Below are 13,340 nucleotides of genomic sequence, written 5' to 3'. Positions count from 1 at the left end.
GGTCCTGTACATTGCATGTGGGTCACACTGCAAGTTGTAGGATACCGTGCATACTTGAAGAATGGGAAGTGTGCTGGGGTAAAGAATGAGAAAAACATCTGCCAAAGTGTGGTATCTTACATTCAGAAAAGACCTGGAAAAAATACTCTGGCAATTTGGCATCTTCTTAGATGAATTATCTTGTGAATCATCCTACAACTTTTATGCCTATATCATGAAGAACATTAACACTTTGGTTTATGCTCAGCCAAAAAAATTTATAATAACCACAGATCAAGACAAGCTGTCAAGATGAGTCAAGCTACCTTTGAAATAGGGGAAAAATGTCTTACAAATCTCAAGAACTCCAAGATGTTTTTATTTATTTCAAAATCCAATAGAATGAATGTTTTATCTAAATATTTTATCACACAACTGAAACATTGAATTATTTTCAGAAATAGAGTTAAATACATCGATCTATTACAAATTCTAATATAAAGAGTACAAAATGTTATAAATTGTATTTTTATAAAAAGAAATACAAATTCTATGGTATTTTGCATTTTACGGTCTTAAAGAATATATTAGCAAAGTTGATAAAGAATGGACATTTCCCTTGCAGGGAGACCAGAGGTCCCTCCACCCAAGTACATCCTAGGTAGGGCTCTAGCACTTGCCAAACTGCGGCAAAGACCAAGGACCTGGTCATCGCTGGAAGTCCTCACCTGTGATCTCTGCTGTTGCTGTTTGCTCAATGAATAATGTTCTACAGTTAGAAGTCACCAAAATTAAAAGCAGTAAAACACAAATGTTACTTTAGATGCTGTGAGAGTGGAGTTTATAAACACAGGACTTCCTCTGTCTACAACAGGGTTTGAACCTTGTGACATGGTAGGGGGACAGGGGTCTTGTTCTAAAGAATGCTGGGAGATAGCATCTAGCCATGGGAGTCCAGGAGGTGCTGTCTTCCATGCAACATGACGTGGAAGGCACCCCCACCGCTCTCTCCTGGCTGAAAGAATGCGCAGCATCCAGGGCCACCACCCAGAGAGGTGGAATTTGTCCCTCTGAGACACTCAGCTCTGCATCCTAAGAGGGCGTAGCACTGTGAGCCCTACATGTGCTGGGCTTCACAAAGACGCTGGAGCCGTTCCTAGCCATGCTGCACAGCGCCAAGTCAGATGCATCCTGACAGCCTATCACAAAGCCCACATTCTTGTATCCTTTAGAACAAATGCAAGGAGCGCCCAGTTGAACTTCCTTCGTTTCAGAAAGCCAGTGTCTTTCTTGATTGAAAAGATAAATAAATATTAGGGAAACGTCTTAAAACATTTGATATTTTCAGATCCAAAAAGGCAAAAATCACATGGCTTGAAATTTGCACTGTACTAACACAGATGCACTAAGAACTCTGGGAGCCAGGCAGCAACGTGGACAGCTGCAGCGGTGACTTCCCAGAAAGGACAATGAACATTTGCTTTTTGGGGAAATTTAAATGTTCGTTCTTCGAATGAAGGACTACAAGTAAATAACCTGAAAGATTTTAAGAAGCTCGTCATTTGTGTGTTATGTGAATTCACAAACGAGAAGAGATGCAAGTGGGGAAGAAGACAGGGTGACAGGAAGAGGGAAGGGCCAAGCTAGACCAGGCGGGAGCCAAGGCAGGATGCAGCGAGAGTGCAGGCCAGGGCAGGGGAGACACAAGGAGCACTGCGGTGTAGATAACCAAACCCTTTATTGTCTAAGTTACATTAGACACAACACTGTAAAATCCTGTTAGGAAACAAGGAGACAGCAGGTTGGTAGAGGTAGTAGAAAGTCTGTAACAGTCAGAAGGCGACTTACAGAAGTGTATCATGCAGAAATTGTCATTTGAAAAAAAAAGCGAAATCAAAACATGTTGGCTAAATAAATAAGAAAACACAAAACATATTAAATACTATGGTTGAACTGACACAAACAAATTAACAAACCAATACAATACTGATGCTCAGTGGAGGAAAGGAACCACTCATTCAGCCCAGCTCAGGGCTGGGCTCCAAGTAGCAATCTCAGGTCCCCATGCTGTGGACTCTGCAAACCTGGTTGTTTGCACCGCTGCTGCTGTCGTCGGGAGGCACCCCACCACGGAAGCCAGCCGGCAGCCCTCACAGCTCCTCTCCTGGAAGCCAAGCCAGGCACCCTGGCTGCAGCCCAGTGCGCGCCTCTCCCACCAGGCCGACTAGGAAGGAGATTTGTGGGAAGAGAGACACTTCCTGCTCTAAATGCCAATTGCACTTTTCCGTGCTGCTTCTGAAACAGTAAAAATGTAGACGACACCTTTGTGTCACTTTGGGAACAGAATTTCTTTTAATAACTAAAACACAGAGAAACAAAATAGGACTGAATCACTAGTCCCTGCACATTCCTGTCACTGATTACTTTCAGACAAGGAAACAAAAGCCAGAAAATGTAGAAATGATCACCTTGGGGAAAATATCAAAATGATCAAACATAAATCAATAGAAGGGTGTTCTGATTTCTTAGGTGGACAGAGGAATGTGTCTCTCTAACTTTGCCCAAATAACCTCACAGAACAATCCATGACAGTTGCTTAACAGTATATGTGCAGACATTCTCAAGCACACTAATACAACAGATCATTCTCATACATATCTGATGTAAGAATATCAGGAAAAATAGGTACAAAAATTATATATATATATATATATATATATATATTAGCCAGTTACATTGCATTGTTTGCAAATGTCGCAGTCACCTGAACTGTCAAGTAATTTAAACTCAGTAACAAGTAGAATTCAGAATCAAACATTAACTAACAATAACAATAAAATAATAATAATAATAATAATAATATAATAATAATCCAACAAATCATTAGAACAGGAAAACCACACTTCAGGTGTGTGTTTGTGTGTATTTAAACAAGTCTTTGTATCAGAAGCCCATTTTCTACAAAAACTGCACTAATCCATTACTGTATTAAAGTAAACTGTCGCTCTCACCAGTATTAAAGGTTAGGATAATTTCTGTACATGTAAAATTATTGCTTTTTTGAAAAATATATTTAGCATGCTCATTTTAATCATTTCCTGCCTTTACAAAATTTCACAATTAAAAAAAAACCTAGTAAAGCTTTTTGCAAAAAATTTCACAGAACATTTTCATTCAAGGCAGCAGTAACTTTTGATAATGCATAAAATTATATGTGCAAAAATCTGAAATCCTCAGAAATATTACCATCACACATAGTGTCATGGCAATAGGAAAAGAAAATATTTATATCTGTAGAATACAATTTAAATTGCGTACACTGCATGGTTTAAGATCCTTTGTTATGGGCCTTAACTCCCACCACCAAAACTTGCATTTTAATTACTGAGGAAGAGGTATATAAAGCCGTCCCCCCACCCAAGAGCCCAGTGACCCCCATACTCAATAAATGAAGTTACTCATCCCCTGGAGGTCACAAGGCCCAAGGAGAAAAGACAACTACTTGCTGGGGTGTGCAGGAGAGGGGAGGGGCAAGGGAAGGGGCAGGGGTGAGCAGAAGGCTCCATAGCATTAGTACCCTAGGGATCTAGGGCCCCCAAATCTACTCGGGGATTCTTCTGACATTAATAAAACAGGCCCAAATTGGGAGGATTCAGTGGCTAAGTAATTTGTTAAGACGCATAATCTTCCTTTGTGAGCAGTTTGCAGAATGTAGCCCTGTTACAAAAAGATCCTGAGAATAAACAAAGAAGCCTGCTTTTCTTAGTGTTTATCTAGCTCTCCTTTCCAAAGCAGAAGGTATACTTCTGTCCCACAGACGTGTTTCCTCTGCCAGACTCAGCGTGGAGGGTGGAAATGCAGGGCGGGCACACAGGAAAGGCAATGGCCCCGAGGGCGACGTGTTCGAATCTGTGACTGATTAGGATATGGTCATCGCCCCATATTCCATTCCTGATTTCCCCACAGCACCTGACTGCCACCTCTGTCCTCTCTTTATTGATTATTTTAAATACCCACTAGGACAAGGAGAGGCAGTAGTACTAATACTTCATCAACCTCAGACCCACCACCATTCTGACATCCACCACAGCAGTCTTTCTGAGCACAGGAGCTCCTGCTACAGTGCTTAGCTTCTCCGCTCCATGCAACACACACACGTTTCTTTGTTCCAGTGTCTCAAATGTGTCTTGAATAACACAGATCCCTTGAGCGCCCACTGTGCCTGCCAGTACCACTGCTTATGGGAAGAAAACACGGGCTATGCTTGAAGAGCACATATATGAGTGTGTGAGATCTACAGGGAATCGTAGGCATAGCATTGTTGCTGCTTTAAACTTCTAGTGAGGAGAGGCATCTCCCTCAGTCTGCAGTCCAGAGCAGCAGCTCGGCAGTGTGGGGCATCTGGCAGGAGACGTGCAGTTCTTCCTCCTGGCGATGGACACAGTCACGGCTGGGAGGCTGCCAGGACACCGGTGAGGACACTCCAAGGGCCATCGCAGAGTGTCCAGCACTGCTGGAGCACATCTCTAGGTCCCCTTTCTGAGGGGTACTGTCTGCACAGTCCCTGTGTTAGCATGGTCTCTCCCCTGCACGAAAAAGGAGAAACAACACAAAATTCAGTTCTGCCCTCTGGTTCAAAAGTGCTTTTTCCTGTTAATTTTCTTATCAGTACCAGTACCAGTGACAGCCAACTTACTGAAGTCAAATGGCCAAGTAGGCTCAGATCCCCTAGTTTTAGTAGTAGCTCATTTTAAACAAGCCTCAAGAATTTTAAAATTGCCCTTCTATCATCCATAGAGGCATGTTTAGAAAGTGATTTATAAAGGATCATTTAGATTTCTCTGAGTGTTTCGCATCTTCGAACAACACAGCAGTGTCTGAATCAGCTCTGAAGAAAAGGTTAAAAGATGGCGAGAGGGACAGAGGAGAAGATGCATAAAGCAAAAATCTACAATACACCGTTAAAGGTAATTCCAAACACGGCTGGACCTGGGGCCACACTCACAGAAAGGAAAGCACAATTCTCTTGTAGCTACATCAGAACCAGGGCTGGGAGTGGTGGGTATGCTATCTCCAGTTTCCATAAATAATTACCATGCTATAAAAACAGAAGAGATATTCTAAAGGCCAAGGAACTGTAGAATAAAAACAAAAATAAATGCAAGCCTGCAGTTTTTAGAGAGTGCTCTCCAAGTGACATTTGGAGCGTCACTGTTTGAACAATGGCGTTTACCATCTGAGGACAAAAACCAACATAGTAAGATTAATCTTACTTAACTGCATTAACCTTCAGCTAAAATCCTGATGAAGTGAAACCGACCGCTTGAAATTAACATACACACATAAACTACAGCGTTCATAGAAAATTCTGGTCTCCAGCTATGCCTATGGGAAGTCTAGAAATAAGGGATCCAGGATCTGCTTGACATCATGAATTAAGTGCTTCTATTTAGCTAATAGTTTTAGAAAACTTCCATTTAAAGCAGACTCTGCATTCACAGCAACTACCAACCAAAATGAAAGTGGAAATTAGAAAGATATTCACCAAAATGTTATGAGGGTTTAAGGTTGGTGCAGTGGTAGAGACTGCAGTGTATTTGAAATGTAGGAAGCAGTAACCGAATGAGAGCTGTGATAAAACTTCCTTAAGTAGATGGTGAATTTCCTGCAGTGGATGAAGAAAGACGTTTTACATTTTTACACAGAGAGAGATCTTGGAGGCTGTGACAGGGATATTCATCACCAGCAGGGCTCACAGGGACCCTATGCCAGGCACATTCACAAAGAAAAGCAATCTCTGTGTTTACTCAGCAAACTGGGCACAGATGTTTGTTAGCAGTGGATGCCTGGACTTGAATGCTGCTTGGAAGCCCCAGCGGGCAGCCACAGATCTGCAGCGCCTCCACAGGGGGGAAGGCACACGTGCCCACCAGGTGCTGTGCGCATCTAGGCCCTATGGCCACAGCCTCAAGACATAGCAAGCTGCAGCCTCCTGATCTGGCTCTGAACACATGGCCTTGCACGGACGCTGCGGAAGGACAGATGGCCATGACAAAGAGGGCTGAGGTTTTAAGCTGCAGAGCTCAAAAAGTATTTTAGAAATACTTATTCTACAACTCAAAGCCTGGGGTACCTGGAACAAGGTTGCCAAACTGTGTTCATAAATGCAGGTGCAGACCCACGGGCTCTTGTCTTCTCTTTATAAATGGACAGGTTATGTTCACATGTCTCATTTTTTCAATAGTTTGAAATGATTCACTCACTGGGGCTACCATTTTATTACTTACCACAGCATCACTATAGGACTTTTAAGAAATTAAATAAATATGTAAGAAAGGTGCAGTGGTCCCACTGTAATACTGAGCATGGGGAAGTTGGGTTTGCTTTCCTTCCTGCAAGGAAAACAACAGCTAGGAATGGGGACATTCAGCTTTCCTTCCTCACAGCTGTGAACTGTGACTTTTCAGTAATGCTGAAGCACTGCCTTTAAGCCGTTTCTGCCTGCTAAGAATGGGCACTGACCTCTACAGCTGTGCTTTGTGTTTTGAGACAGTCTCCGTGTGGAGCTCAGGTTGGCCTGAACTCAGAGCTGTCCTCTTCCTTTAGCCGCCCTGCTCCTGGGACTTCAGGTGTGTGCCAGCAGACACACCTGACTGCCTTGTAAGACTCTCTGAAGTCACCGTTTCCCCTTTTGATTTATAAGGCAAGGGAACATATCTGTGTTACAGGAGTGGGTCAATCTCACAGCTATGACAGGCCCCAAATGCCCAGGACAGCCAAGGACGCCCTCAGCCCTCTGTGGAAGGTCAGCCTATGAAGGAAGCTGTGTCAAGTGCGAAGGCTGGGGCTTGATGCTCCCCAACCAACCAGCTGTGCCTGGGCCTTGGTGATCCTGACTTTCACCCAGGGAGTGCTGGTCAGCAGGGCTGCAGGGGCCCAAGTAGCCCTGGTAATCACTTTTTGCTGTCCTGATGGATTTGGTGGGGTACTAAGAGAAAACAGTGGTCATGATCCAAAATGTTTGTTTGGTTTTATGTGTTTAAAAAAGCATCAACAAATAAACTGTATTTTGAAATCTGGTATAATGCAAGAATCTAAAAGTGATATAAGAAAGTATGCATACATTCAAATACACCACCTACATGATTCCCCATCATTTGTATTACAACATTCATAGCTAAAAATGAGACAAATTAGGCTGCCATTTATATTTTTAATTCCTGTTATTTTGATTAATGAAATTATTTCTCCAGCTTAACTATTGAGAAATAACACTTAGAATAATAATATATAAACTATTAATCATAATATTTAAATTTTGGCAAGTAATACAAACAAATCAGAATACCAGATTTCACATTTCAACAATCAGCCTGGTCCTTTAAATCCCAAAATAGGGTGAGAGGGGACTTGATTTCAAAGCTATTTTATGTCTCACAACAATATAATAATAATAAAGTAATTTCTGCACAACACTAAGCAAACTTCCCAAATTTTACTGTAACTTTCACAGGTCAGCACCCACACGTTAGCATATGCTTTCACAAAGTCTCCTTTCTGATGATGAAAACTGATGATTTCTATAACCTGAACATTTACTCAATCGTGCCAATATGTGGAAAAGCACCTTAGCTGGGCATGGCAATACATATCTACATACAACCCCAGCACGCTGCTGCGGCAGAAAGATCTCAAGTTCCAAGCCCAGCGTGGGCAACTTAGTGAGATTCTGTTTCAAAATACAAAAAGGGCTACGAGTATAGTTCAAACTCCAGCAAAAAAAAAGAAACAACATCTTTGAAATGACAATATGTATGAACACCTCCTCTCACTGAGAATTCGGCTTGAAACAATGGCAGAGAACACATGGCTGGAACTGTCTTTAACCCACACAGAGCAGCACCAGCATGACCCACACACTGCTTAAATCCCTGGGTGTTTCTGGTTTTGTTTCTGTAATAAATGCAAACAGACACCGAGGCCTCTACACAGTTCTGTTCTTCCGCCTGTACCTGTCACCCTGAGGTGCAGCCATCTTTCCCACCTTGGTGACCTGCCGGGAGGACAAGTTCCCAAAGGACGGCCAGACTGCTGTGTCTGTGAGGTTCCGTGGGATCTTGTGCTGTGCACACCCATGACTCAAAAGACACTCATGAAGGAATGAGCAAAGAAAGGCGCTACAAGACGCAGCAAAAGAACTGATCCCACTTCTGCTCAGAGCTCACGTGTGCGCCAGCGAGAACCTCAATTCTGACTACAGACTTCATGCAATTTTGTGGCCTTCAAACCTACTGAAATGTTCACTAGAACCTACGCTATATTATGATTTCTTATAATTAAGAAATTAATTAGGTTATATAGGACAGAAAATTTAAACATGAATAAGGCAAAATCAGGTCAGCTGTTATGCAGCTGAATACATAAAACCCAATCTGTCTGCCCACCAACTGGAGGCCTTCTCAGCAAAGAATGACAAGGGGAAACCTATAGACAATACTCTTCTCAGACTAACAGATCTCCTGTGTCTCCCCTTTAACAGACAACTAACAACTAATCTCTTAAGCAAAACAAAATCAGGCTACTCACAAGCATGCTGTGCCCACTGTGAGTTTCAACTGGTTACTAAGAAAGCGATCAATTTCAGCATCACACATGTTCTGTGCCAGGCAGGGGCATCTTCTGGTGTCATTCCCACTCCAAGTATGTGTCACTGCTGCACAGGTGAGGGGACTTGGGGCAAGGAAGGCAGAAACCAAGTCCAGAGCCCTCTACTCAAGACACAGGGCCTCAGTAATTCACTCAATTCATTCTCCAAGGGCAGAATTCGCTGATTTTGAATGCATTTAATGTAGCTCTTAGACAGAAAGAGCCTCCACAGGATGCTCTCTCCACCCCACACCCACACACCACCAGCGGCTGGTCACTCCTTTCTGGATCCCCAAGCGGCCTCTCAGGCTAAACTCACTCATGTGTAATCTGCAGATGGGCTTCCTGCTCCTCCTTCAGGCCCAGGGCGGGACCCTCCCTCCCCTTTGAACCTGGTGCTTCAAGCCAGAACCCAGAGTCAGTGCCACTCCTCTCTCCTGTACTCCATTTCCAGCTCCTACCCGTCTCCTCCCAAACACCTCTGCAATACACCCATTTTCCAGCCCCTCCCAAGCACCTCAAGGCCTCCAAAGAACTGCTCAGCTATCTGCCCTGGGCCTGGGACTGCAAAGACTACCTGGGTTGGTACTGCATCAAGGTGTTACACCCCTTTCCTCATCTAATGCACTTAAACAAGGAAGTTTGGAAAACGTGTATCTTGTCTCCCTCATATCTTGCCCAGGGCCTGGGACACGGTGAGTATCTGATAAATATTATTAATAATTGGGCAAATGATTATAAATGGTAATTAAAAAACTGTTTTTGAAATACTATTTCATTTAAATAATTTAGCCTCTCTTATGTGTATGTACAAAAGTCCATCAACTTTTAAGTGTCACATCAAATGATTTCTGCATGAATACACATGTTGTATGATCCAAAAGAGAGCCCCCATCCACTACTTCTAAAGCCCACAGGAAAAGAATCTGATTTACATATTCATCAGTTAATGTTACTAAAGCACTCTAAACATTAAAAATATGAATGATGAACATAATGAGCAACATTCTAGACTTCAATAACTATAAGAAATAGTTCTAGAAATCTATAATGTATCCTAAATTTAATAATTCAATTGTGATTTTTTTTTTTTGTAAATAATGAGAACTGCTGGGTAAGAAAGGAGGACCCTAAGACTTAAACCTCTACTTATTATTGATATTTTTCAATTTTCTGGTCAACAAACTTCTGGGAATTCTTAATGATAAGGAAAATGGAATTTCCCTAAAGACCCAGAACGTTCAGTAGTAAATAAACAAAAGCTACTTTCAAGGTCACCAAGAACAAAAGGTGCCTTGAGAGACAAGAAGACCTCCAATACAGAATTAAACCAGTTATAATAGCTGCCGTAAGACGGGGATGCTCACCACGCGTAGGTGTAACACTACAGACTGAGGGGAAGGAAGGCTGACGCACCGAGCTCTCACACCCGGAGCTCGCTGTGTCGGGGCAGGACCCATGGTCACCAGCACCGTGGTAACCGAGTTATACCACCAGGCTGGTCAGGAACAAGGACAATGTAACAGCCTGAGTTTACTTAGAAAAACACATCCTCCCCAGAAGCAAGGATGAGTAATGATAATTTGAACTATCATGTTGGTGATTTGCAGTTTTGGTCCCTATTTCTTCCTCTGATGGATACACTTAAAGAGGCTTAGATAGAATTACTATTGAGCCAACCACAGGCCCATGTTCCTGAGGAGTCAGGTATTCGTGGACCTGCCTGGTGCTCTCTGGCTCTGTCTGCCACGCTCACCCAAAGCCAGGTAGGGGCCAAGGGTGCAGCTCAGTAGCAAAGCAAGTCCCTAGCTAAAGCGCCAGAACAGAGGGCAGGGCAGGTTTTGGTGGGTTCAGAGTCCCTGAGTGACAGAACACTTCGGATTCACTCTGGTTGTGTGATTCTCCCATCACAGCACCTGTGCTGTTCCCACTATATCCCACGCATGTTCTATTGGCTCTTGGGTGGCAAGGTTTTCATTGGTGTTAAAAAGATGGTGGTAGCTAATTCAAGATGAGGTCACATGTGTTTGAAAATCTTTTAATTTAGTATTCAGTTAAGAGTTATATTTACTTCATAAATTATCACAATGTAACCTTAACATTTCAGAACTACAGATTTTACTTAGGGCAAAGTCATAAAAAACTGTCATAAGCCAGGTATGGTGGTGCATACCCATGATCTCAGCACTCTGGGAGACCTATTGCAAAATAAAAGATAAAAAAGCCAGGAGATGTCGCCATTGTGAAATCCCTGAGTTTATTCCCTAGTATTGGAGGGAAAAAAACCTTGTTATAAATAGCAGAGCATCTTGTCAACAATACATGAAGTGAAGGTCTTGAAGAACAATTAGAAATCCTCGCCACATGATAACAAATGGAAATTCTAAAAATACAATGAGAGAAACAGATTAAATGCCTGATGAGGTCACAGAAGCTCCAAACTCAGACCCAGACAAAGCTCATCCATGTCTCTGATGTTTTCCCTGAGTGAAACAAACTAGAAAGCTCAAGTCTCCCTGAAGTCTCATTAGACCAAACTGACTCCTGAATTGCCACCCTCATCAGACAGTCCTAGGGCTTGTCAGGACTGGAAATAGTCGCCTGCCTGCTGTACCATCCAGACAGGACTTGGAGCACTGCTCTGGGCGAAGAAGAGAGTGAGCAGTTGCAGAGCAATGGTAAGAGAGCTGGACTGTTGTGTAGAGAGGAGGTGCATGAGAACAAGACTACAGGGGGATAAGAAGGGGGATGAGCACCAAAGTCATACGCCCTCCGCCCAGGACAGCCTTCCAGGGGCTGCGGGGCCCCCCTCAGAGAAATGCTCCATCCCACGTGACTTAGGGCTCTGCCCAATTCTGCACATACCAAATGGTTTATGCGTGAAATACACAGACCTACAGCAATACACATCATGCACAGATCTGAAACAGACCCATACAGAACCTATCCACATGGGTATTTCAATGCACAAGACCATGCCAACACTGTCAACATGGAGAAGCAAAGCACATAGCCATGAAACACCACCAGGAACATGAAACACTTCTCGTGGAAAGATACAAAAATAGTATTATCCAAGAAGACAAGAAATAATTTATTTGAAGGCAAATTTAGACCCAAAACATCTTGGGAAAAAACTAAAAATTTCTAGTGCTGTCAGTTTCCACCACTCTCTACCAGTGTCCTCATGCCAACACCACCAGGAGCCGATCACGTGCCTGTGCCCCTCACCATGTAACTCAGCTAGGTGGCCTCTACTGCTCACCAACGACCCAGACTGTGCTGAAGGGGCAGGCTCTGCATTAAGACCTTGCAGAATTACTGCTAGTGAAAACACACTTGCTGTGTAGTGAGGACACCACTCTTTCCAGCTTCCACACAAGACAGTCATTCACAAGACCTACTTGTTTGGGGGCATCCATGGAGACTGTGTGAACTTCGGCACCTCGAGGACCATCACACTCAAACACCACTGTGGGAACAAGGGGTCTGTTAGCAGAGGACAGGCGACACTCAGGAACATGCACGCTGCACAAGTTCATTACAGATTAAGCACTTTCACAAAACAGACACGGATGCCTCGCCTATGGCCGGAAAACACCAATTTACTGTAACACTTATAGTAAGAGACTGGGATAATGGCTGCCTGGGGCCAATGCCCTTTTTAATTCAGACTCCTCTGCAGAAGAAAGCAATCACTGACAACACTAATTATCAGTATGTGTGCAAAGGGACCCTCTTCGGGTGTTACTTACCATTTGGCCTGTGTCATTTGCATCAAGCTGGCTTCTGGTGCACCCCTCACACTTCAGACGAAGAGTGCCTGTCTCCCTGTCTCTCTAGTGTGCAGGCCCTATTTTGACACACAGTGCAGCTTCCTCTGGTCTCCAGCAAGCTAGTTACAGAGCACGGAGGGTTCTCAAGACACCGCAGACTGCCAAGAGTGGCCTGGGGTCTCCACGGTGCCACCGTGGCCATCGGGACATAAGCGGGCCGCACTTGGGCTGGAAGGGTGCTCGATTTTCATTTGTGCTAGCAGCAATGTAATTCATTAGCATATTCATTTCTGAAGAGTCTACTCTAATTAAAATGGAACATTTGCAAACAGGCTTATCTCAAATTAAACCACATGGCACTTGGATGCCAAATAGAAAAAGAAAATGTTACGTATTGAGCAATACACCACTGTACAAAATTCAGAGGTTGAAGGCACTGTCACCAGGCAAGGGATGAAATGTGAAGGTGTCCACCACGTGGACAATCCAGTGACTGGCGGAAAAGACCCCCACCCAGCCTCTGCTTGTTGGGCCATACGTGCCCACTAGGGGGGCGATACCTGTGTGAGCTCGCATGTGGGCCCTGAGGTTGCTGGGCTGGTGGAAGTTCTTCCCACACTCCACGCAGACGAAGTCTCCCGGGCGGGCCTGTGTCCGGAGTGTCCCTGCCGTGGTGTGGTGTGGCATGGCGTGGCCGTGATGGGATTGGGGTGGCAGTGAGGAGTGGGAGGGAAGGGGAGGGGAGAGGAAAATATCATTAGTATACCTTAAGTATCAGCACGGGAGGCCACCTTCAAGGCCTAGTGACAACTGGTAGCCATTTTCTTGGCTCGGCTGACAGGCCAGGCATAGCAGGACTGCGCGGGTGCATAAATTACAGTGAATTAAAAACTGCTCAGGGGACGACACAGAGACGCCTCTGTGAGCGACACACTGCTC

The 13,340-nt window shown here is 44.0% G+C and overlaps 1 protein-coding gene across 8 annotated transcripts in view; it reads right to left on the bottom strand.

Moving 5' to 3' along the window:
* Positions 1-345: 345 nt before the first annotated feature.
* Znf516 (zinc finger protein 516) overlaps positions 346-13,340 on the bottom strand; it is a 111,881-nt gene continuing 98,886 nt past the window's right edge. For 6 of the 8 annotated variants that reach the window (XM_063231430.1, XM_063231427.1, XM_063231429.1 and 3 more), the window contains exons 4-6: positions 12,962-13,066; positions 12,030-12,097; positions 346-4,565 (exon numbers count right to left, since the gene is read on the bottom strand). In XM_063231430.1, the coding sequence (XP_063087500.1) occupies positions 4,506-4,565; positions 12,030-12,097; positions 12,962-13,066 (233 nt within the window). In that variant the 3' untranslated portion in view covers positions 346-4,505. The remainder of the gene's footprint in view (positions 4,566-12,029; positions 12,098-12,961; positions 13,067-13,340) is intronic. The other 2 variants (XM_063231432.1, XM_063231433.1) reach the window with 2 other exon arrangements.

Source organism: Cavia porcellus, unplaced genomic scaffold, assembly GCF_034190915.1.
Source record: "Cavia porcellus strain 051 isolate PalLab524CR breed Dunkin Hartley unplaced genomic scaffold, mCavPor4.1 scaffold_20, whole genome shotgun sequence".
Taxonomy (NCBI): domain Eukaryota; kingdom Metazoa; phylum Chordata; class Mammalia; order Rodentia; family Caviidae; genus Cavia; species Cavia porcellus.
This window is presented reverse-complemented; position numbering and strand designations above follow the sequence as displayed.